At 42.4% G+C, this 26,054-nt stretch overlaps 3 protein-coding genes across 6 annotated transcripts; all 3 read left to right on the top strand.

Annotated features, from left to right (window-relative positions):
* Positions 1-549: 549 nt before the first annotated feature.
* On the top strand, positions 550-10,952 carry dbpb (D site albumin promoter binding protein b). Of its 2 annotated transcripts, none has more exons than XM_044206684.1 (5): positions 550-1,672; positions 1,873-2,132; positions 3,071-3,565; positions 6,961-7,217; positions 8,518-10,952. In XM_044206684.1, the coding sequence occupies exons 1-5, from the start codon at positions 1,620-1,622 to the stop codon at positions 8,731-8,733; spliced, it is 1,281 nt and encodes a 426-aa protein (XP_044062619.1). In that variant the 5' UTR covers positions 550-1,619; the 3' UTR covers positions 8,734-10,952. The 2 variants fall into 2 exon arrangements, with proteins under 2 accessions (XP_044062619.1, XP_044062621.1); XM_044206686.1 differs by having other exon boundaries at positions 559-1,672; positions 1,845-2,132.
* A 761-nt stretch (positions 10,953-11,713) lies between these two features.
* Positions 11,714-20,472, top strand: ntd5 (ntl-dependent gene 5). Its single transcript, XM_044208522.1, has 8 exons — positions 11,714-11,865; positions 13,130-13,264; positions 13,671-13,862; positions 17,796-17,919; positions 18,417-18,493; positions 19,148-19,330; positions 19,463-19,660; positions 19,808-20,472. Exons 1-8 carry the CDS (start codon positions 11,799-11,801, stop codon positions 19,888-19,890), a joined length of 1,059 nt encoding a protein of 352 aa, XP_044064457.1. The 5' UTR covers positions 11,714-11,798; the 3' UTR covers positions 19,891-20,472.
* A 128-nt stretch (positions 20,473-20,600) lies between these two features.
* Positions 20,601-26,054, top strand: LOC122881851 (zinc finger protein 236). 3 transcript variants are annotated; one of them, XM_044208519.1, is made up of 3 exons: positions 20,601-20,761; positions 21,736-24,195; positions 24,939-26,054. In XM_044208519.1, exons 2-3 carry the CDS (start codon positions 21,760-21,762, stop codon positions 25,293-25,295), a joined length of 2,793 nt encoding a protein of 930 aa, XP_044064454.1. In that variant the 5' UTR covers positions 20,601-20,761; positions 21,736-21,759; the 3' UTR covers positions 25,296-26,054. The 3 variants fall into 3 exon arrangements, with proteins under 3 accessions (XP_044064454.1, XP_044064455.1, XP_044064453.1); XM_044208520.1 differs by lacking the exon at positions 20,601-20,761 and adding an exon at positions 20,768-21,023; XM_044208518.1 differs by lacking the exon at positions 20,601-20,761 and adding an exon at positions 20,768-21,399.

Below are 26,054 nucleotides of genomic sequence, written 5' to 3'. Positions count from 1 at the left end.
ATCGAGTTGGTACATAGTACATGTTAAAGTCTTGCTTGCAAACATGAAATATGATGATTCATACCGACTGCTGTTTTAGGTGGGGTGACAGGTGGTAACGATCTTAGCTTGACAAAACTTCCAGTTGGATGGTTTATTCAAAAAGAAAAACAAGGGGTCTTAGCACAATGTCAACTGAAGGGGCCCAGAACCCCTTCTTACAGCTGACCGCTGTTACATTCAATATTATTCACACTTAGTGCATAATATTCATACGGACTCTTTATTATTCACTAAAGCTTTGAGCTGTATGATGACTTATGTCTGTCAGCTATTTATTTGTCAACTTTTACATGTTCAGCTGGGGGGGAAAGGGGTGAATTCCTGCAGCGCGCTATGTTTTCCATGTGCTCTGCAACTGTACAGTAGACCAGACAGCCCTCGCGCTTTTTGTGTTTCGAACTGGTCTCACGCGGCAGTAGCATGCACGGGGGGAATCCGAGCGGGCGGGTTTATTCGACCTATTTCTGCCCAATAGGGGCTCGTCGTGGGCGGAGCGACGAATTACAAAAGCCAATCGCAGCCAGAGCCGCGAGCGGACAGGCCTCGTCTCCGCGTGCCTGATACACGTGAGCTGGAACAGCTATTGTACGCCGGGAGGCAACGTGCTGAAGCGTTCCTCTCGCCTGAAAAAACGGCACACTCACGTTTTCTGTGGATTACAAGGGAACTGGAAAAGCCATGCTGCTCTACCTGATTATTACAGAAAGCCATAACTCTGCTCTAGTAGAGAGGAGCAAAGTTAGGAGCCAATGATCCTGAGCAAAACTAAATGAGTTATTTGTGATGGCCTATTAGTGTATTTTCTGTCATCTTTATTGCTGCAGTAAAAACACACTAGTCACAGTGTTTCTACCTGTCAGACAAAACAAACAGCCTGATGTCCTCGAAGTGTCGCACGAGGGTAGGTGTGTCATAAATAATAAGCGAGAATTGAGAGGTCTCTTAAACCCCGGCCCCGCCCCCTCGCGCCTCGCTCGCTTGTTTCCCGAGGTGTGACGTCACGTGAACTGCCCGTGTCCGTTCCAGCTGAGAGAGAGAGAAAAAGGACGGTGAGACGTGATCCTCGCGCGGCCCAAACACACACCGAAGCCCGTGCGCCCGTGACTGGATCCACCGGATGCAAAAAAAAGTACAGACGGAGAAAGAGGAAACGACCCCCTCCTCCCCCCACGACGGACAGCAGAGCGCGACAGCAGAGGAGAGAAACACCAATACAACTTGTCATCTGACCGATACAGCCACTGCCCTCGTCGCTGTGTGTGTTTTTCTGTACACACTGTTTCCGTTAGGTTGTTTTGTTTTGACGGAGGTCTGCAACAGTTTCGGGGTCTTCTCTTTGATTACCGGACGATTAACTCGGGATATTACTCTACAAGTTTTAATTTAATTGCAACATTTTCCTGTCCGTGCTGTGTGCGGGTTATATTGTCATTTTCATTTTCACGCCTTTGCGTTTTTATTATGGACAGTATTCGTACTCAGATGGTCTGACTGTCCCTCCCACACTGGTCCTCTGAGAATAACAGCTTGATCTACTGAACAGTTTCAACAACATCCAACTGCAATGGAATATTTCGATGAAAATATTTTTGCAAGGAAATAAGGAACTCTACATAACTACAAGTGAAAGGTAAAAGTTGCATGTGTTTAAGTCTTCAAAGTATAATTAAAGTGCGTCATTAATACTATGATCATACTTGCAATTACATTACAATGGTTGCTTTATTCTGCATAGACACTTCTCAAAACTATCTCTCCCTGTCTCCCCTCCACCCCCACCCCTCCTGCACACTCACGCACAGTCATCCAGCGTACTTGTCCTATTGGTAGGTACTCCGGTCAGATCGCCACGCCCCTTCAAGTGCCCCAGGTGTCTTTCTGCGACCCCGACTGGTTCAGGATGTCCAGGCAGCTCTCCCAGCTCCCGACCCCCGACCTCCCAGCTGGCGCAAGCCCACAGTTTGGAAGTTGTACTCAGCCTGCAGGCTCCCTCACAGGGGGGCATCTCAACTCTATGACAGGTCTTAAATCCCTCCTGCAGCACCCCATGAAGGGAGACCAACGTTTAAAAAGCCCATGTGATGCAAAAGGTGAGAAACTCTCTCATTTGATAAATTAATATTATGTCAAAGTGTTTATGTTGAATGTACAGCACTATCACCTGACACAGTCAATATGTGCAATGACTGAGCATGAATAAATCATACCCCTCTGTTCCACCCACTGATGCTGTTATTGTAATACAAATATGTAACCTTATTATATAACAAACATTACATTTGTCATCATTTATGGCACCAAAAATTCACACAAAAGTCTGATGTGCACCATAACACACACTTATGATGACTCCTCAGTTACCCTGATTCACCTGGATTATAATCCCTGCTTCGACTTCAAATTAGGATCCAGATTACAATGAGTGGTAACATGTTTTGGTTTAGCTGTAATGCTGTGCAGGCATGCGTTCTGGTTGCTTGCTGGGCCAAAACGTACCTTCAGCTATTGTGAGATTTGTTTCAGGAGCTTATGTATATGTTATGGCAACAAATTGGTTTCAGGTCTTGGTTAATGCTGCAATTCAGCTACCATCTGGTCCATCTGTGAGTGTGTTTTTGTGTGTATGAGACGTAGAACATAGACATAGAGGATGTGCATTTTATGAATATACATGCCTCCCCATTATCTGCACAAATATGGAGAGTGGATGTTAGCATCCATTTGCCACAGACTAAAATATCTCAAGAAAACCTTTTGGTGATAGAACTTCCTTGTGTACACAAAGTTATTCCTCATAGATCTGTATTTCATGTGTTTCTGTATTTCATGTGTTTCTGTATTTCATGTGTTTCTGTATTTCATGTGTTTTATTTCTTTATATTTCGTCATTCACTGTGTTATTTTATTTTTCTTGTTGTGAAGCACTTTGTACTTTGTTTTGATAAGTGCTCTATAAATAAAGTTTTATTATTATTATTATAATCTTCATTCTGTCCTAATAATGATTCTGCTCTTCTGTCTCTGGCAGACAAAGAGAGACTGGACCTTGATGAGGACTCTTTGGGAGTGTGCCCCATGAGGAATGGCAGTGGAATAGGCAGCAGTAATAGCAGTAATGGCTGTGGAGGAGGAGGAGGAGGAGGTGGTGGCGGCGGTGGTGGTGGTGGGGGAAATGGAAGTGGAAATGGAGGAGGAAGTTTCAATCAGTTCTTGGGGCCTCTCTTGTGGGATCGCACCCTGCCTGCAGATGGAGGCCTCTTCCAGCTTCAGTACATGGACTTGGAGGAGTTTCTGACCGAAAATGGAATGGGCAGCATGCATAACAACAACAGCTCCAGTTCAGCCCAGATCCCCTCACAGAGCTCCCAGTCAGCTGTGCCCAACCAGAGCTCCCAGTGCCTACCGCCCTCATCCCCACCTGGCTCTTCCTCTTCATCAACTTCTTCCTCTTCATCCCCATCGCTCATTGGTTTGGAGGTGGCTCAGCCGCAGAGCCTTGCAGGAGGAAACGAATGTCTGCATGGTGAGTTCACTTACATGGGCCATTTTGTCCTTAGCCGAATAGATGTACAGTTGAACCAGAGAGTAAAAAAATGACCAAGGACAGTTCATTCTTCAAGGTTTGTCCATATCAGCTCAAAACAGCAATATCAAGGAAGAGGGTTGTGCAAACTTTGCAGGGTTGACAAGCTGAAAGAGACAAATTGTGCTCTGCCACTGATATGAGACTAGTAGACCCCACAATTCAATAATAGTTGAGATGTGATCAAGGTTATATGGTGTGCTTATAATGTTCCCACGGGCTACTGATTCAGCACTTTAACTCTCCTTTGAGTTTATAACAAATACCACGATGACCAAGCCTTTTTCTGTCCTGTGGGGCCAAACTGAAGGCAGGAGATACAGTCACATGGCTCTACATGCAAAGTCAACTTGAAAGAGAAAACACAGAGTTTATTGAACTTTATTTTTCATTTCGTAGCATGATGCAGGGTTAAAAGTTGGGTGAGGGAGCCAGGGAGACGTGGAGAAAAACATAGGAGAAAGGTGGAGGATTTGAGACAAAGAGGTGCAGTAAAAAAATAAGTCTTGAGCTATTTGATGAGTCAACCGCACAGCAATGACAGGGGGGTTTGGTTCAGTTTGGCATGTGATTTATGTACTGCAGTGTACAACACAATCAGCATTCAGTCCTGGCCAATTATTAATGTGCAGCAGGGTCAAAACAGTACTAAGAGAGAGGGAGAAAGAGAAGTGTGTTTGCGGTTGCGTGTCTTTAAATCTCCTCACTTCACAAGCCACAGCCATGTGTACGCGTCAGCGTCAGTACACGTGCCGAGGCTGAGAGTACTGGAGTGAGAGAACTAGAGGCAGGGCCAGTAGACATGGAGGAGGAGCCCACATGGGGGAGGGACAGATGGAGCAACAGGAAGAGTTTCCCTGTGCTGCTGGACTTCAAACGGAACATTTGATCAACAATGAATGACATTAAGTACACTGAAGATAATATTATACTGTATATGATGTTTGACCCAGGACCTTTAATTCACTCATGTGTGACAAATTGCATTCTTATAATCTCTGATAATTCATTTATATTGCATGATACAATTCATGCATTTTTGAGTCTAAAAGTTTATATATCTGATAGATAAGTTGAATGAATAATTCTCATCAACTCTCCCAAAGCTTGAAACTAGAGAAGCTGTATTCTCATCAGCAGTATCATAAAAGTGCCCAACCAACAGCTGCTTCATAAATATTGAATGGATCAACACCTAACAGCATATGATTATATTAGGTACCTGAGAAGGAGTAGGGCTACTGTTTGCCTTCACAACAGCTTCAGGCCTCCTTGGAATGCTGTCGTACAAGTCCTAAAATGGTTGTATGTGTCACATATTGGACCATTTCTTTAAAAGCAAAAGCCTGCTTTTCACTGATGGTTGAAACACGTGGACATAAATGCACCAAATCAACTTAGCAAATCTGCGTTCCAGAGCTTCCCAAAAGGCAGGGAGAGGCAACCAACAGGAGGGCTAAGGGCTTGCAGGTTTTCATTCCAACAAAACACTACACCAGGTGGTTGCACTGACTAGTTCCTGCTGTCGGGTTTAAGCAGCAGAAATCATTGAAATCTTCTGGTTTAGTAATACACAGAGGAAAACGTGCATATTTTCTGGCCTCAGTGGCCCTTGATTGCCTACATTATCCACACCCAGATTCAGAGATGTTTAGACCCGCTGATTATGAATTATGGGACATGCTTGTCTTTATCTTGGTGTTTGGGAAAGCACTCCTAAAAGTTGTTTTGCTGTGTTATTGGGGCATTGTCATTGTGGGAACATGGGAACATCACCTTAGGGTGCACCTGGTGTGAAAACATGCCCTCGTACTACTTGGCCATTAAACAGCCGTTACTCATGTGATAGCTGCTCATATATTACATGTCCACAGATAACATGTTTAACAGGTGGCAACACATATCATAAAAAGAGGGGATGGTTTTGTTTTTCTCCAACCTTCCTGTTTTTCTCAATGCTAAGTGTTGAGGTTTTTTTTTTTTTGCCCATTACACCATGTTGTGTACTTTTTATATTGTTCTTGGATAGTGTTTCCACATAGTAAGTATGCATTAATTACCAGAATGTGTTGATGCATGTCTCTGGTTATTTGTAAGGCTACAGTGTTGTGGTGTTAAATGGCTATCCTGTTATGTATCCTTCTACGCCTGACTGAAGTTCTCTGTGTCCGTCATATGTGTGTAATGTGATGACGCTGTTCCCCTTGCCAAACAAGCTATTTTATATTTATTTTTTATAAAAGTTGAAATTGTCAGATCAATTTTAGCATTAGTCTGTAATTGTGATATAGTTCAATTTTAAAGACTTCATGTGGACATGTGATTTTTTTTGTTTTTGTTTTATTGAATTTGGCCATATTTATAACAAGAGTGTTGACTGACTCGTTTGTGTATCTGTATTTCGTATTTAGGAACAGTTAAGAGGAGTTTTGTGCTCTTATAGGGAAGGAAAGTCAGTTCAGTGCGAGGCATTGGGGCTTAAAGGGGGGTGGGGTGAGGTATAGCCCTATACGAGCCCCACTTAAATAAACTGGTTTTAAGGGGAGGGTTAGAAAGTTAAATAACATTTCCACTTCTAAATTTCTCTATTGGTATTTAGTTTTGGATGTTGGCTTTGGTCTACCAGAATTTGTGGTTTTGATTAATAATAGTGACCAGTATCATGCACTAATTGAATTAATATACTTCATGTGGTTATGTGTCTCGAGGAGATTCCATAGGATCCCCAGGAACATAAGGACTATAGTTACACTTTTTTTCCATTATTGACAAGTCACAGGTGTGAAATAAATCATATATATCAATTACTCTTTGATCTGATCTAGTGTGCAGTACTTGATACAAAAGAGTTTAGGTTACAAAATCTGTTACAAAAATACATCATGGCAAAGCCAGAGCTTTTCATTGACAAGTATTTCTTACTACAGCAACCTGTAGCTCTGTTATATCTGTTAATCTGTATGTTAAAAATGATATGTATTATATTATATTATATAATCATATGTTTCTGCAGGGTATATTCCCAGAATATTCTTTAAAGATTGCCTTGAATCTGAAAACCTTAGTGTCCATGAAAGCAGATTGAAAAAACGTCCTCAATTCTTTGGAAGCAGTGAAGGGCAAAGGAATGTTGTTTGTTGTTTATAACACTAAGAAAGTAGCTCTCTGCTTCCATCTGGTGGTCATCATGATGTAATACTGCATGTGTGTTTGTATTGTTGTCTTAGTGGACTGCGGTCATCAGCTACTCTATGTTTGACAATATTTTCAATTTTAGGATAAATGTAGTTTGGGGAAAATCTTGTAAAACAGATTGTTCTTCCCTTTAATTTTAGGGAGTCAGACGACTATGAATGACTCCTGTGAGTCACCCTGCTCCTCCTCCTCGTCCTCCTGTCCACCTCTGCTGACGCCCACGGGCAACGGGCCAGATGGGAATGGAATGTTTGACATGGATGCTTCAGACAGCATGTCCAGCTCCTCTGGCCAGCAGAACTACGACCCCATGAGGCATTCCTTCAGTGAAGAGGAGCTCAAGCCGCAGCCAATGATCAAGAAGGCCCGCAAGATCCTGGTGCCTGATAACATGAAGGTGAGGCTGAAGTCTTCAATGTAACAGCGGGGACATTCAGAGCAGTGGTGGTCAATTTGCACCTTGGAAGGGAAGTCATTTTAGTCCATGATTAGGTCATTTGAAGACATCATAAATTAATTAATTCTAGGTTATTAATCAGTTGATTGTAGTTTTAAGTGATTTTTTTAAAAGTAATTGATTGTTGTTTTGTCTATAAAACGTAAAAACTGTGAAAAATGTCTTTCACAGTTTCCCAGAGCACAAGGGGGCATCTTCAAATTGTTTAATAACAATAACAAAAAGCAAAGCATCAAATCCTCACAATTGAGAAGCTGGAACCAGAGAATGTTTGACATTTTTGCTTGATAATTGACCTAAACAATTAATCAATTATCAAAATTGTTGCAGAATTATTTGTATAATATCTCAATCGACTATTTATCAACTATAGTTCTAATTCTGAGGTATACATTAGAAGGGAAAGTGCGGACATGGAACACACACATTGGTAATATAAGCAGAAATTTCTAACTTGAGGAACCTTTTTTTATCAAAAATAGGCACACACAGGGGTCTGGACTCACTGCTTCAGTTCAATCACAGAATACTGTAAATAATGAAAAGGAAGTAATAGTAAAGGAAGTTTATTTATATAGCACTTTAAAAATATATAAGTGCTATAAGTGTTTCACAATATAATCATTAAATATCAAAGAAGCAGGATAGTAACAAACACAAGAGCAACAAAAAAAAAAATTAACCAAACAGAAATAACCTGAACAAAAAAAAAATAAAAACATCAGTTAGGAAAAGAAAAGTAGGGATATATAAGAGAAGTTTTTAAAAATTGGATGATCTAATAACAGGTAGGCGGTAAAGTGTACAAATGGTGGATTTGTACAGTTGGTAAGAGCACAAAATATTCCACAGTAAATGACACTGAGTATTTTAAAGGTGTGTGATATTTCTCCCGTGGGATGTAGGACTTGTAGGTTGTTTGCATACTTTATTTGCTCTCAGACACTAACTCAGTACAGACCAAACTCTGAGGATGAAGCAATCTGAAAGAAACATGTCCTACGCTTATTCATGGCCAAACACCCACATTACTAATAACAGGATAGGAGTTAGGCTGTACAAGAGTGCTACACTCTTCTTAAGAAACAAGTCTGACCATTCAGTGATTATTTTATTGAAGTACGTCTACCTAATAATACCTTAATCTTTTCCTGATCAATCAAGGTAAATAATTAGATTGGATCAAATTGACAGATGCTAAAGTAATCAATGTGTGCTATTTTTGTCTGTCCTCTGTTAGGATGAGAAGTACTGGACCAGAAGGTATAAAAACAATGAAGCAGCAAAGCGTTCCCGAGATGCTCGCCGTATTAAGGAGAACCAAATATCTGTGCGTGCTGCCTACCTGGAGAGAGAGAACTCCGCCCTCAGACAGGAAGTGGCCGAGATTCGGAAGGAACTGGGTCGCTGTCGCAACATCCTTAGTAAATACGAGAACCGTCTCGCTGACCAGTGATGAAGGTGTGGAGCAAAATCAGGAAGAGGAGGAATAAAAGCTGGATTCAATTTAAGACTTAAGACTAATTTTTGGGGGTGGCATGATGGACAGAACGGGGTCGAGAAAACGGTGATGATGATGAGGAAGCTGATGATTATGATGATGAATGTATAAGACAAGGAGAAGGTTTGTGTAATGAAGCTCAGGTGTCTTGTTTTGTCGAGGTGTCAGCTCTTAAAAGTGAAAGATGGAGAGAATAATTTAACAGATGAAAGATGTGACTTTTAAGAGTTTTGTTATTGGAGAATTGTATATTTTTATAATACTTACGAAAAATTAGAGGGAGAGCAAATTTGGAGAATAATTTTGTATATTTTCTACATGACGGGGACATAGAGACGGGGGAAAGCTATGGAAAATATCTTTTTATTCTAGATGAGTCAGGAGATGTTTAACAGGTGGTCAGCCATCGATGGGTATTTTTCGACTTGATTATTATAGTCAGGATGCAGCAGCAGGGGCGAGGACGCATGTAACAATTGTAATATAGAGAGCAAAAATTATCTTATAATCGTATAGTTCAACATTTTTGTGGATTTTACTCAAGCACTTAATTTTTTTCCTGTTATGTTTCTGTCACTGGGAATGGGCATGCTAGAGAGAGACAAAATGAGAGACAAGAGGAGACACCATGTAAACAGTCCAGCACTATCTTCAACACTTGTCTTGACTAGTCTTGTGTGATCTTTTTTAATAGAACATCATCCTTTTTAATTGACTTGAGTTCCCCAACAATATTAGTTCTTTGTACTTTGAGCTTAACTTTATGTGATTGGTACATCTTTCTCTAGTCCATACTTGTATCTTTGACTCGATCTATTTTTCTCTATCCCAGTTGACTGCTTTTAATCTACTCTGGTGTTTCGTATCTTACCTAAGCTGGTGAAAGCCTGTTGTGATGCCCGGGGTAACTCTGCTCCTCTTGATCCTCTCTTTGAATTGTTGGGACATTTCTCTTCCTCTGTTTCTATATCCAACTGCTCTATTTCTGTCTGCTCTCACTTACAGCCAATCCCCTTACAGTTATGTGCAAACTCTTCCCATAACATTTTGTCCCTGGGTCTCTGTTGTACCTCGACGGTACACAGAGTAGTTAAATCTCAGTGTTGTAAAGTTTTCTGAAATAGTAATCAATCTTCCCAGTAAAACGCACATCGTTACTTTACTGTACTTTATGAACACACTTTAATTAGCATTATTATAGGGGGAGAAATGTGTATATTGGATAGGCCTATAGTATTTTGTGTTTTTGATGTATTCCAGGAGATGGGCCGACTACCCCCATTGAGCGGAATGGTGTTAATTTCTCAGATTTCTGGGATAAATAAAAGCCAAAATTTCCTATGTTGATCCACAAAGCTTGTTGCTATTTAGTGCTTTTTTCAATACTTCTCCATCCTTACTGTTTACTCCTGTTATTACTCCTTACTTTTTACTGTATCTATAAACTTCTCTGTGTACCCACAACACCTACACAGGGGCATGGTACACTATGTTATGTTCCTGGGGAAGGGATGACTAGTAATAGAGTGTGATTTTTATCCCCTTAATGACCATGATGAATAGTTACCATTACTGCTATTATTATTGTTATGATTATGATGATTATCCCTCTTGTTGTTGTTGTTCTATATTATTGAATGTTTTTTCTTTCTTTGGATGAACATGATCTGTTGCACCTTGAAACATCTTTGATCTTCAGTGTTCCTCAGAAAGACAATTCAAATGGAAAAACCCTCACTGTCTGCTATTTGAATTCTGTCTCAGACCTCCAGACATTACTCACTTCTGCTACAGACACTACTGCCACTTTGGTTTCTTTGACCATGGATTTCACAAGTGTGGCTCAATAACTTGAACATAATGTTCATGCAGACTTACTTTACCTTTCTATGATGACCTCTTTTGTTCCCCCGGCAGTGTATGGACTATGCACACTATCAATATGCTCCTTGTTGGTTTATTTCAGCCTCAATCAGTGATTGTTTGCTCTCCCAATAGGATTTATTCTCTAATATCCTCACAGATGTGGTTGATAAATCTTTTAGTGACTCTAATTGAACTACAACTGCCCTACTGCATCAGTGGTTTCCATGGTGCCCAGCCCACTCAGTGCTGGTTATTTGGATGTAGTCGAGATTTTTCCAAAAACACCAATAAAAGATTGTTCTCATTCACTACTGCTTTTCTTTTCTCAAGTGTTTCATCACGTGTTTATTGTTTTTAGTAGTTCTGGATGCTTCTCTTCAGCTTGCGTGTGCTTGCATCTTGAAGTAAAGCCCTGTTTTGACCGGGAGAATAGGCAACAGAGGTCAAATTTCCGGAGGACTACTACTCCATTTATTTTCTTAAGCCTGATGACCAGACTATAATATGCAGTGAAATGTCCCAAGACTACTTGTTTTGATATCCTCCCTGTTTGTTCACATTGTGTACATTCCTTTAATAGACAAAGCAGTCCGAAACTGCGTTCTTGCCAAACAATAGCAATGCTACTTCCCTTGGACATATAAAGTAGTATTTTACACATTCACTCTATTTTTATGGGGACAAAGTAGGATTAATTCTCCAATAATAATCTCTCGCAATATTAGAATATTTAGTTGTGAAGAGGGTATGATTACAAAATAAAAGCGTGTACATCAGCCTGTACATCAATAATAGAATGAAAGATATAAGTCACACTGGGCTGCATGGTTGGATGTATAGGAGGAGCATGACATCAGGTAAAGTCCATCAATTTCCTCTGTTGATAGCATTTCCTGGTTGTTTACTCCTGTTTGTTCATTGTGTGTGGGGGCAACAGCCATGTATAGGTCATCCCCCTTTATCTGCTGTCTCAACATAAATGGGTGAAAGGTCCTTCAGAGTGGAATTTTCCCCAAATCTCTCCTCCTCAACACAAACCAGATGTGTGCTCCTGGGCTGTGTGCCCCCACCCCCCCTACCCTTTGTTCCCCCTTCCTTAAAAATGCTGTGTCTGTGCGTCCCTCCCACATATCGTCTGAGGCCTGGCTTCAAGGATGGACTGTGCACTGCTGCTGCTGTCCCTGTGGGCTCTGGCTGGAACGGTGTCCCTGCAGGCTCCAGGTAAGCCCTCTGACTGCATTCATCACTCACACCTAATAGATAACACTGAACCCTGCACACAGGGTTGACACAGCTGGACCATCACTAAATACTGGGAATATATGAGGAAAGACCATTTATTGAGTGTCCTCTGAGTGTCCTATTATTGAACAGCTGGACTTTCTCCAGCATGCTTTGTTACTCTGTAGATTGTATTTCAATATAAAGATGATGATGTAACCGGTGCTTGGGACTGTGCAATTAATCAGATAAAAAGTTGCACTCAACCATTAGCACTTTAAAATGCAGTGGACTAACTAAGGCTGGAACTGCAATATATTTGGATGGTTGAATCAATAATGTTTATGCTGAATTAGAAAAAATCACTAGTCTGGATTACCAATATACAGTACATGGGTAAATCAAGTCAATGTTATTTAAAGTAAGTTTATTTCTGTTTTTGTTTTATTTGTTATTAATTATGGGATGCCAGTTTTCCCCACAATGTAAATTGATGAATACAATATCTGTGTTGGATCATCATTGACTTTTCACACACCTTCATAGGTGATTCTAGGCTTTCCATAATTCTGGTATTTCATGATATGCAGTGATTATTTAGATTTCCAATATCATAGGTGCTACATGCATGTGCTGTACACCGTGTCTCCATGCTGTTCTGGGATGTGTGCATTAGAGTGGGCAGAGTGAATACAGTGGCACACATGTTTTCATTCTAAGAATGAAAAATGGGGAACCCTGTCTAAACCCCCTTTCCCCCTCAAATGTTCTGGACATTTAGGGTGTGTCTGTGCAATGCCAAAGAAGTGGAGGTTTTCGTTTTATGATGTGTGATGGAATACATATGGAGAAGTGAAGGGAATGAGGAGGGGTTAAAAATACTAGATTACTCCTGTAGACTGATTCACATATGAATTGCATTTTAGACAAAGTTACTCCACAGAGAAAATAACCCTATTCACAGAAGTAAGACAATACTCTCACTTTTCTATAAAAAATACGAGATTGATAGCTGAATGGCAAAGAGTAATAAAGCCTGCCATCTAAACACTTACTCATCTGGCAACCTGGGTGGCAAATGCTTGCCCGGCCACCCACACTGAATTTATTTTCCTTCAAACGGAAAACAAAGCAGAATTGGCAAACAAAATCCCAATTACGGCCCTCACCGTTTGCATTTTTTACAAGGGGCCATGAATGGAATAGAAGCAAACAAAGGGGCAATTACTGTGATGGTGTGATAGTGTGTGTGGTATCACAACAGGGTCGTGTCCGGAGAGACTTCTGGGAGAGGAGAGGAGGAGGACGTGTCCTCGGCCCTGCAAAGCTGACAGAGACTGTGGCAACAAGCGCCAGTGTCTGTGTGACGGCCAGTGTGGTCTCAGCTGTGTCGCTCCAGGTAACTATTTGTATGCATGTGTACCCTCAGTTGTCACTGTGAACACCCTTGTGGGCTCAATCATTAAAAGTGTTTGTGTGTGTGTGTGTATACGCAGCTGTGCCAACATACATTTGTGTGTGTTTTTCCTGGAAAATTTAAAAAAATCCTTGGTCACGCACAAAATCTGGGCTCAAAATGCGCTCTATGTCGGTGCTGAACACAAGCTTTTTATTATGCTTGTGCATTGTAAAAGGGGGCACTGTGCATGGATCCAGTCTAGTTATACAACCTCATTAGTTCCATTTTAAAATGGTTTAGTGCCAACTGTTTCATTTGTCTTATACAAGGAACAATCCAGCACATTCTGAGAATTGTTTTGTTCCCTATCTCTCTCTTCCCTCTGGATCACCTCTTTTCTCCTCAGGTCGAACTTGTCCCTGGCCTCTACCCTCCAGTAAAAACTCAGTGGCTCGCCTCCTCTCTCCCACTCACTCCTTTTCTGCCCTGCTGGAAGTGCGCTGCGAGCCGGGATTCATGTTGCCCAGCGGCTTGGATGCCACTATTCGCCGTTGTCAAGGTGACCGACAGTGGAGTGGGGATGAGCCCATCTGCACAGGTGGGTTTGTGTTGAGAAAAATGTTCTTTCTCGCTTCATGTCAGGTTCCTTCATAACAAGGAATTCATACCACAGGTAATGAATGTCTGGAAGAATGCTGCTGTGGTATTTGTTACTTTCTCAAATTGAATATTGTCTCTCTCATTTAACAGACACAGCAGGAACACTGCATGTGTACAGTTCATATGTGAAGGTCAATGATGTGGTCAGGGATTAAACTTAGCTTTTATTGTGTTTTTGTGTTTACACAAGATAGTTAGACAGACAGAGAGAGAGAGATATTCAGGAATGAAACCCCTCTGTGATTGTGTCGACTGAGACATTGCACAACTGGGACCTATTCTCCTCATCACCATAGCAACCAGAGCTTTAGTTGTTCATATTGGCTGTCTGAAGATTTTACTGTTGAACTGTCGATAAGTTTAAAGAGGAGAGGAAAGCTGTTTGTATGTACACCACAACACATAAACCTATATTTTCTGTTACTATATACATGTGTATGAAATTATATTTGTTAATTTTTTGGGCCATAGTTTGTGGTGTTATTGTAATGACTTGCATTATGGGGTCTACTCATAGACGAATTTGACTGTAAGGTGTTTCTGTGTGAAAAATGTACACTAAACACTAAATACACTATACAACACTGCATAAAGCAATACAAGAAAACAAAAACCCAAATTACAAAATGGAATCAAGATGACAACTTCTTGAACACAGTTCAATAAAAATCTAGGATTATAAATTCATTATAAGCTTCACTGTTTGCTTTGAAGCTGCGCCTATGTAGGCCACAGGGGCCAGAACAGAGCTGTAAACACATTTAAACAAATGCATCAGTAGAGAAAGAAAGAAGAAGAAGAAAGAAGAAAAGACAAAGGTCGTTCCAGTGATTACAAGTTAGTTTACAACCAAAGTACCACTGTGCCCCCCGAGATAATCATGTGGTTAAACATTTTAACTTTCTTTCGAAGACAAAATTTGTTCTACTGCTGTGCAGCCTTATTACTTCTACCACTGTGCCGTAAGGCTGCACAGCAATACATGACGTAAAGCCATCAGTACTTCTTAGTATCTCGGCACATCTCATCATCATACAACACCTGCAAATATGTTTTTTGCTTATTGCTTGTGTCAACCTGACAGCTCTGATAAAAACAATACAATTTCAGCTGGGTCCTGCTGCATTAATCACACACCTGGAGCTACAGTAAACATGCTTTCTTAGGAATCCTCAACCCAGCTGGGTCTCGCTCTCACCCGCAAGATTTTTTATCTTTTCAAAGATGTGAAAAAAGGATACGATTCTCAGCTCTCTCGTAGAGTATCCTCCTGCTGAGAGACAGGCAGAAGGTGGGTGGGTTTTGAACGTGTGAGAGCGTTTGTATTGTGTGTCCTTTGCATGTGTGTTAGAGTGTGAGTCGAGCTCCTTCATGCCTGTTGAGAGGCAGTGGGCAGCAGATCACTGTCAAAGTGGCACAGAGCTGCGTGCATACAGTGTGAGCGTGAGCGAGTGTGAATGTGTAGTCTACTGTGAGCGTGTGTGTGTGTCTATGGGAGAGAGGTAGAATTTTTCTGTATACATTAGATGTGTATGTGTGGGGGGCGGATTGCACATGTGTTACAGAGTTTTTGTGTGTGTGTGTGTGTGTGTGTGTGTGCGTGTGTGTGTGTGTGTGTGGGCGACAGATCACAGTCAGGAGAGTCAGAGAGCTCTCTTGCTCATGCTGCTCCAGGCCTTTCTGTTCCCTGTTCTCCTCTCCTCTGCTCTCTTCTCTCATCCTCTTTTCCTCTCATCTCTTTCTCCTCTCATCCTCTTCCATCTGAGGCCTCTGATAAGGTCTCTCTCTACAATGGGAGCCAAGGACAAGCATGCAGCTCTAGGCCATTTAATTTATGGTGTGTGTGTGTGTGTGTGTGTGTTTGTGTAGTAAAAACACAACCTTTAAATATTTGGTCTCAATCAGATTACTGTGTATTTAATGTTGTGGTTCATTCAATATCACTGTTTTATAATTTTTTAACATATGAATTTGATGTACCGGCTTCATAGCAGTTTGGTGCTGCAGCCTGTGTGGGTGGCAGCAGTACAAGGCAGAAGAAAGGGGCGATATGTGAAAACAGAACTCGGCTTTGGGCTCTCATCCGCAGCCAAACAGACTCGTAACTCTCCCTCTCCCATAGGTGCCTTTACATTCTTATATTAACGTTTCTCGGTTTCAGATACCTAAGACAGCCCTCAGGCAAGAGCCGTCTCTGCCTTTCAAAGCCGCGCTCAGCTCCGAAACCCTGCGCTTGATGGAGCTCGGGTCGCTCCAGCCTCTCTCCAAGCACCACTCTTGATATTTATATTTCCATGAGTGTGAGGCACTCAAACTTCCAGGAATGAACAGTGCCAGGTGTTATACAATCGCATATATAGCTGTGAGCTTGGAGAGGTGTGGGGTGGTGTTTCACCTGCTCATCGAACTTTGATTTATTACCTAAGAGGGGTTATTTCAACTTAAATAGAACAAGACATTGGGTGAAACGCCTCTGTGGGTCACAAACTAAATAGAAACCTTTGTTAATACAAGTCAAATGAGGTAGCAGGATGGACTTTCCTTCCTCTGTCCATCTGTTTTTCTTCCCTGCTTCCCTTCTTTCATGTTCTTTCACCATTTCCATTATTCTTCCTTCCTTCTTTACTATCTAATTGCTGTTAGCTGTAAAATCACATCCACGTACATCAGTTACACGCTGACTCTAATGTGTTTCCTGTGTTTGTGTAGGTTATTGTGGGCATACATTGGGTTGTGTTTAATTCTTTGAATCACAATGCATATTAGATGCACGCTGAATGTTGCTGCATTTCTCTCTCGCTTTACAGACCTCACACATCACTATTACCACAGGACAGTAATGGAAGAAGTATTCAGATCTTTTACTTAGTAAAAGTAGTAATGCTACAATGTAAAAGTACTCCACTACAAGTAAAAGTCCAGCTTTCAAGATTTTCTTTAAGTACATTAGAAGTATAGAAGTATTAACTTCAAAATATACTTAAGGAACAAAAGTATTCATTATGCAGAAAAATGGCCACTGACGGTGTTATATTATTATACATTTTTAGCAACACTTAACTTTTTAGCATTTATGAGCAGTATATAAACATTGAATAAATTGTTTATAACACACTATAATGTAGTTGTAAGCTGATACTAGTGTCAACTATTATAAGGCCTCCTGTGGGCGCCCATAAGTAGAGGCTGGTGTATAAACAGATAATGAATGAAAATATAGTAAAACACAGTTGTAATTATATAAAACATGTCTTCAAAGGAGAGGTTAACAAATACTGTACATTAATTAACACTTAAAAATATCCTTATATCTGCATCATAGTGTGTATACACAATGTATATACTGCTTATAAATGCTAGAAAGGGGGACTATTTTGATTATTGCAATAATTATTACTGGTGCATTAGTGTGTAAGCAGCATTTTGGTGCAGCAGCTGGTCGAGGAGGAGCTTATTTCAATCAGTTTATACCACTGGGTTGTTGAATCTATAACATTGCATAATGTTTTATTTAAACTAGTTATTATGTGGAGTAAAAAGTACAATATTCACATCTGGACTGCAGGATAAGTGAAAAAAATGTAGAAGTATTATATGAAGCATAATTTGGAAATACTCGAGTAAAAATTGTTCTTCAGTACAGTACTTGAGTAAATGCACTCAGGCACATTCCACCACTGCTATGGGGAGATGTTTTTCTGTTGAAGAAATGACATAAAAGTAACTGAAGGCTGGCCTCACTGTTCTGCTGGCTTGGGTATTTTTTTCTTCAATTCTTTACTTGCGGTGGAGCACAGTGTGGTATAGCTACTTTGACTTAAATAAAAGGATCTGACAAGTCTTTAACATTCTGTTCTTCTTTGACCTTCAGAGGCTCAGTCACCTGAACCTGCCGCTGACCAAACCTGCCCTTTGCCTGAGGAAGTCATCAACACCTTCAGCATCCAGGGTGACGCTACTGTAGGAACTTCCATCCGCTACAGCTGCCTGTCTGGGTGAGAGCGTGGGGAGGGGGTTAAGGTTGTGAGTGTGTAGGCTATGAGAACCTGAAATGATGTGAAGGTAGAAATGGAGGAAGTGAGAAGATGGGGATGGAGTGTGAAGAAGAAGAAGAGGGAGGGAGTGGAGGGAAGGCTTGACTACTGGAGAGGTGTTGGGGAACGACGGATGATGAGCAATGAATGGCAGGGAATTCATTTTGATCTCCCAGCTGACGATCTCTCCATTGAGCTAACTAGGTCATTACAGTCTAATCTTGTATTGACTCCCCTTTACACACTGACTCATCCGCAGAATAGGATGAGCCTGAGTGGATGTGTCAGCCAGAACTGTGCACACAAAATTTAGACACTCTGAAAGAGAGACAGAGTGGAAAAAGGAATCATTGACACCTTTTTTCATCACTTTTATTTAGATGAAGCTCCATAGCTGTCAATACTGTGCATGTCACACCGCCATCTGTCTCCATCACTCTCTTCCTTCTCTCTTGTAGGGCGGATATAGTGGGGAGCAGTGAAAATTTCTGCCAAGATAATCAGACCTGGCAGTATCCTCACCCCATCTGTAAAAGTAAGTGTGCAGTAGTGCACTGTATCTTGCACTGGCCTGACATGTGTGTGAGCGTTTGCTTTGTCTTTACAGTCAGTGTGCCCTCATGCATCTTTCAAGGTTAGCAGGAGGAGATGTGTGTGAGTGAATGGACTGAGACTGCGTGTTTAGTTTGTAGGGATGTACATGTATTTGTTGTGTGCGTGTGTTCATGCGTGTGTGCAGGTATGTAAAAAAAAATGAAAAAAAGAGTGAATCAAAGAAGGAGACGGACAGAAACACACAAACCCCTTCACATATAAGCGTTTCAAGATCTACTGCTCTATATCGCAGTACTTTTCTGCCATCATCTGGCCAAACCTGGCATTGCATGGCCTGTTTCACAGTGATGAACATACAGGATGCTTTTTACATCACGTCACACTAGAGGACTATGACTGACCCTTGCTTTTGTTAAAACAAAGTAAAGATAAGACAAGACACAAAAGGACCGAGGCATTGTTGCAGCTTTAAGCTTTTGTTTGAACTTTAAAACCATCACCCGGAGCAGGTAAAGGGTTAGGGTTAGGAAACAACAGCTAATAACTAAGCAACAATGTCTCTTAAATGTTTTAAAGATAAGAGGATCTCCTGAATGAGCATGAGACTGATAATCTGCCTCTCTCGCTCTCTTAGAAGTGTACTGCCAGCCTCCTCTAGAGGTGGAGCAGGGCTACGTGGTGGCTGTCCAGAAGACTGAATATGAAGTTGGCTTTGACATCCACTACCTCTGTAAAAAGAACTTCCTGCTGGATGGACCCCAGAAGGTCATCTGCCTGTCGAATGGCAGCTGGAGTGAATCGCCCCCATACTGCAGAGGTGAGGGATGTTTTAAATGACCACACCAGAAGCAAAATGCTTACAAGCGTGCACATACATATAAGAATCAACACAGCATTTTGTATTTGATGCTTATATTATACTTTCATGCATTGTTGATCACTTTCACAGCTCGCTGTCTCATCCCTGCTGAGCGAAGCCGAGTGGTGATTGGTGGAGTGAAGCGCTGGCCGTTTGACGTTACAGATGCGGTGGTTCCTCACGGGGAAAATGTGACATTCTTCTGCAAACATCCTCGCAAGCAGTGCAGCTTCACTGCGACCCAGACCTGCTCTGATGGCAAGCTGCAGCCACCAGCCTGCTACCTTGGTAAACATGGACCACCCATACAAGCCTTCCTTTTCCTATCTGTATCTGTTGCAACTTGTCAGTCAGAAGAAACATGTGGTGGCGGCGGGGTGGATTCACATTATGGAGACTTTTGGAATATTCATGCACCTTCTCTTTGTTTTTCAGAGCCCACATGGTTGCAGTATAAACTCTTTCCTCACCGACTGGTCTCAGAGATTGAAGCATGTGAGTCTGGTGATGTGGAGTGATGACCTGCACGTCTGACCTCGACCCACCCAACACTCATGATACCGTGACACAATATGAACACCTCCTGGCACGCACCCATCACCCACCACCCACCACCCACCACCCAGAGCAGTCCCTCTCCACTCTGCAGCTTTGCTTCAACTATCTATGCTATGATTATTAGACGCTGAAATATTTTTCACAGCTCTTGTGGATCAGCAAGCTAAGCTGTCTATCCTGTGCTTGTGGCATCGTGGGTTTGAACAGTGCTCACGGCCTTTGTCACTCTCTCCTGCATACTATCAAACTGCAAGCGTTATTATAATCTGCAAACCCCTCAAGTATTACTTTGATCCTCCTCCAGCTTGAGCCAATGCATACTGTAGATGCAATCCATAGGCCTTCTTGATGTTGTATATATATAAAATGCATTAATACATGCTCTATCAGTTATGCCTGTGATGATACCTCCATGTAACTCATAATGGCTTGACTCTGTGATATCTCACTGTGTGATCTTTCTTTCCTCTGTTGAGGGTGACGCATCAAGTCTTGAGGCTTGTAAGTGTTTATGATTTTTAAATAAAGTAATGTCAAAACTGGTTTTGTTCTCTAGTTTCCTTTTTATGACACACAAAGTCCTACTGTGGGAGTTCAAGTCTATTTTTCTCCATCCCCTCTATGTCTCTCTGACTCTTAGGCGCACAGAGAGCCTTTCTTTGCAGGCTGCAGGTTCAACCGTACTCATAGGCTGAACATGGCTACTGGTCGGACCCGGTAGGCTGCGACACCATAGCAACTCCCCTTGACCCCTCCCTCCCTCGGCATTCGCAGCATCACCCTTTACACTGCACAGTCATATTTGGTCCTCCGGAAATATCCACAGCACGGGTAAGCCAGTCCCTATGCAGCGAGTGTATGGGTGGAGTATAGTTTAAAATACAGTTTTAAATGTATCGAAAGGGTGTCCGGCGCTGCTTACGCCGGCTCTGACAGCAGGGCTGGAGGAAATGCCAGCGCGCCGGGAAAGTTTGTCCTAAAGCTGCCGGGTTGCGCTCTCGGTGTCTCGGACCCTCGGCTCTAAAATGGCTGGCTGTAGGTCCGAGGAAGCTCCGGTGCAAAGGGAAGGATCCGCTCCACACCGCGACTGTCTGTAAATATACACGTTTCTCTACTCCGACCGACGCGTTAGTGATGGCGTTGTCCCAGGTCCGAGAGCTGTCAAAGCGCACACGCACCATAATAATATTGGCATTTCGGACCTAGGACTGTGCGTAATGGCGTCCTCCGCGGACACTGGTCTTCGGTTTATCCTCAGACAAATTTTAAGAACAGGCTCGTATTTGCAAAACCAAACCGAATATGAATATTGTTCTACAGCGAATTTGAAATGAAACGCGTTATTATGCGTGTTGCATGTGAGATGATAGAAGGAGCTTATGCTATGAGAGAGGAAATGTTATTTCGCTAGCATTAGTCGGACCCTTCTGTACTCCGGTGCGTATCTCTGAATGATCGGCGACCCCTCGGTAAGAAATTCGCTGAGCTAGAATTTAGGATCATGCAAGGTAACCAACACAATTAACAGGACGGTCTGGTGGAGGGGGGTCAAATGAGTCGATCATCATGTCGGACTGAGGAGTTAGGGGGCACAGTCTGCTTCATCTAGGCTGTTAGTAATATCACAAAATCAGTCATTATTGGCTTTTGCACTAAATTTGACCCCAATAATCACCATTGAGACATGAGTTTTTCCAACAATCCCAGTATATTTAATTTCCTTCCTTTGCTGCCATGGGATGTGTTTATTTTAATGCTAATTTGTTACTCAGTTTTTAATTTGTTATCTTATTCCTATTTTATAGAAATATAAATGGGTATGCCCCAAAATGGATTCTCAGTTGGCTTCAGTCCTGACCAGTGGCAGCCTGGATGTCCAAAATGGCAGCCAGTGTGCAGAGGGATCAGGGCCAGTGACAGAGGTTTTTTTGGACCCAAAGGAAAAAACCTCACCCAGTACTGTACCAGGTAACCTCCAGCTGTGCCCTATCAAAGCAGCAGTGACCAGGCCAGATGCTCTATCAATCAATGGGAAAAAGCCAGAGGTGGGCGGGACTTCTAAGCCAGCCTCTCAGGAAACAAGCGAGATTGGTGGGTTCAGAGAGCCAATTACAGTAAAGGCTGGAGTGCCTGTTTTGCACAGCCGACCAATCAGACTCAAAATTGTTGTACCCCCACGGTGCAAGAGGCCAATCACAAACTCTGCCATCAGCCTGACCAAAGACTTTGCACACTCACATTTTAGAAGACCTGTTTCAGTCTCAGCTGGAGCAGCGATCACAGAAAAAAACAGAAGTAAAATCCAGATATCTGCTGTTAAGAATGAAGTAGATAACAAGGAAGTTACTTATGAAAAGACAGAGGAAGCTAAACCAGAATCTGAGACAGAGGCAGAGAAAGGGAAAGAAATGTGCAAAGAGAGAGATGTTTTGGGTGCTAAAATCATCCACAGCAATGGATCAGAAACTCCTTTCATCTCTAACACTAATACAGTTAAAATGCTGAGCAAGCAAGGGATTAAAGAGGAAACTACAGAGAGAGAAATTGAGGAAAATATTCCTCTGATTTTGCAAGAAATGGACTTGAAGTCTTGTAAGACGTTTGATGAGGTTGGGATGGAGGAGCAGACAGAGCCACTGGACCTGAGTTTGCCCAAGAAAAGAGAGAGTCGAGAGAGGAGGTGTGGACGCTTTCTGGATGATTCTGGCTGTGAGAGCTCGCTGATTATGGAGGTAGATGAATACGAGGGAGAAGGAGACAGAGACATAGTAGAAGAGGACGATGAGGGTGTAGAAGAGGGCTCTCTCCTGTCTCCCTCTTTCTTTTCTGCCTCTGTCTTTACCTCCCTCTCCTCAATAGACTGTGACACTGAACACCTTCTTCTCATAGACGACCAGGGAATCCCGTATACTCTCAGTCCAGACGGACTCAAAGTGCCGCAAGTCGATTCTTCCACGTCAGAGGATCCTCAGTCACATCAGGCTAATTTAGCAGAGGTAGAAGGAACGGGGTCACACGCCTCGTTAGCAGATCCTAGCCTCAGCCAAAGTTTAGATAATGCACTAAATGCACCTTCTGATCATCTTTACCCCTCACCAGCCCCTGCTACTGATTCTCCATCGCTCGGTGTTGATCAGACAAAGACTCCGGAAGTCTTCACGAGTTTGATTGCAAACTCAGATCCCTCTAAGGCCGCAGAGCCAAGCGTTAAATCTGTTCAGGAGGCTAATACTGTTCTGTCCCCTTCCTCTGGGATATCAGTCCCCACCCAGCCCATTCAGATCCTCACAAACCCTTCTACTAATGCTCCTATTCTCCTCCTGTCATCCTCCTCTTCCTCTCCTCAGCTCTCCTCAGCTCCGTTGGGTCTCACGCTTCCCCTTTCAGTTACTCAGACCTCACCTGATGCTTCTGCCCCCATGTTCCTTCTCCTGTCATCTGTACCCGCTTGCTCTGGTGACTCTGCCTCTACCTCCACCCCTATCGCTGTCCTCGACCCCTCGACTGGTCACTTGTCCCAGATCACAGCAGCCTCAGCCCCGGTCTCCCTCCCTTTGTCCTCTGGTCAGGTCAGCACGCTAGGATCACCTCTGCCCACGCTGTCTCACCCCGTCATCAGACTGAGCCCCAATAACCCCCCTGTCATCTTGTCAGGAGTGAATAATGTAAACTCCGGCTCTGTTCTCACCTCTCTTACTGTCCGTTCGTCCTCTCCTGCTCTTCAAAATGACCACCGCAGCATGACTCCCCTCCTTCACTCTCAAATCAGCTCTTCCGATTCAAACCCTGGAAGTGAAGCCATATCTGCTGAAGAAGTCTCAAATGAAAACAACAAGCCATCAGCTTTTACAGCATCCTCTCCGCTCCCACAGTCTGCTAGTTTGACCTATGACCCCTTAGCTCAGCCCAGCTCAGAGGCCCAGTCACCAGCCTCAGAGTCCAGATTTGACCCGTCTGACCTGCACTCACAACATTTACCTCTGGATGACCATCTATACTTCTCCAACGCTGCTGCTCCTCCCTCCCCTCCCATCGGACCCATTCTCTCCTCTGGTAAACTCGAGCCCCTCGACCCGCTGGATCCCCTCTCTCCAGCGGGCTCACCCAACAACATGGGTCCTCGCAGGGTGCTGTACTGCCAGCTGTGCCCGCGGGTGTTCTTTTATCTCTCCGACCTTGAGCGCCACGCCATTACTCACTCGCAGAAGAAGCCTCACGTTTGCCAGCAGTGCGGCAAAGCCTTCAAACGCTCCAGCCATTTGCAGGTCAGTGCAAACTAATTATAACTATCATTTCATCAGCAATAGAAGCCATAACACATGTCACTTGAACAGATGTCACAAATTATTAGTGCAGTGACTGTTAAACCTGCAATAACTGATTTGGCCTCTTGGGTGCAGCAGCAGAAACAAGCTGTGAACACAATTCTAACATTTTATTTAACTTTTAAGTTGATATGTTAGCAAAAAGTTGCTTATTTACGCATCCAGCAGACTTGGAGCAACATTAGCATTTATTTGGAGTCATGTGGCCTCCTGATGAATAAGTCCAATATTCACTCTCCTTTTAGCTCTGGCTTTGGTTTTCACCAACTCCTGAGGGAAATGTCTGGCTCTTTAGCTGCTAAATGCTCCACTATGTTCCCCAGCTAGTTGCTAACTTTGTCTGTCTGCCGTTTGGTGCTGGGCAGGTAGTGTACAGTGGGTTTTTAGAGCATTTTAGCTGAAAACAGCTGCCTGCTGCTGCCGAGCACTACGCTATGAGAGCAGTGAGAGTGAACCAAAACAGTAAAGTTGCTGGTAAATCACAACAATGAGCTGAAAGATGCCACTAAGCTCTGCAGAGCTGAGGTGATGAGAAGTCTTTGTGGGTTCATCACTATGAGCGGCCCCTCTCACATACAAGTAGACATGTGATCAATTGTTAATATAAAAATATTGTTTATAGCTGCATTAATAAAAGTGTTGAGTGATATTTTTGATTAAATGTTTACTATTTTCCTCAACAGAGACACAAGCACATCCACACAGGCCAGAGGAACTTTGTGTGCCCCATCTGCGCCAAACGCTTCAGGGAGGCTGGTGAGCTCCAGCGCCACCAAAGGGTCCACACCGGAGAGAAACCCTACCAGTGCCAACTTTGCCACACTCGCTTTGCCGAGCGCAACACACTACGCCGACACACCAAACGCAAACACCCTTACCACCAAGTAGCCATGGAAATGCTGAATGAAAGAAGAGGAGGTGGCCGAGGAGACGGGGGAGGCGGCGGCGGATCCAGAGTGCAGGAGGAAGAAGAGAGCGCTGAATGGTACAGCTCCACTGTGTCTAATTTGGATAACTCAGAGTCTGAGGTGGAAACTTAAAGAGTTGTCTGCACATAGACTCCAAAGTGATGGGAAAGAAGGAGGAGATTAGCAGGGTGATCATATGTAACTCTGGCTAGAGACTAAACTTTCCTAATTAATTGACATTCAAAGAAGGGAGCACTTGCAATATTTATTTCAACGTTTTTAAGGTAATTTATTTATATGAATGTATATTATTCCTATTCCATTTAATGGTCCAAAAATACAGCCTTCAAAGTCATACATGATTTTGACATTAGCTTTCCTGTATGAAAAAAGTTTCTTATGTGAAAGGGAAAGCTCATGCTTGAAGGCATGGTTTTTATGTGAGTTCAAAATATTAATTAGACTGCTAACATGAGTTTCCCATACAATCCATGATAAAAACCCTCAAGTGCTCAGAAAAAAAGGATAACTTATTTACTCTAATTAATTCTCTGCTCTACTTGTATATATAAAGAGTACTATTTGTAAGAGCTGGTCTTCTGCACTATCTTATGTGAAAGATGTAATCTATCTTTCTTACCGTCAGAGACACTGTGAGTCATTTGCACTTGTTTTATTTTAACTAAATATTCACTTTTTTACATTGTGAAGGAAAAAACTGACTTTTTCTTTTGTTGCAGCTTTTGATTTTATGTATTTAATTCATAATATGTAAAAGTTTGACCAAATGTTTTGAGTTACTCTAACATTTAACACTATATTCATATTATTTTTGTTTTAATGTGAATTATGTTAACTTATTTGAATTAAATTTAGTCAACTGTAACTGAA

The sequence above is a fragment of the Siniperca chuatsi genome, linkage group LG9 (assembly GCF_020085105.1).
Source record: "Siniperca chuatsi isolate FFG_IHB_CAS linkage group LG9, ASM2008510v1, whole genome shotgun sequence".
Taxonomy (NCBI): Eukaryota; Metazoa; Chordata; class Actinopteri; order Centrarchiformes; family Sinipercidae; genus Siniperca; species Siniperca chuatsi.
This window is presented reverse-complemented; position numbering and strand designations above follow the sequence as displayed.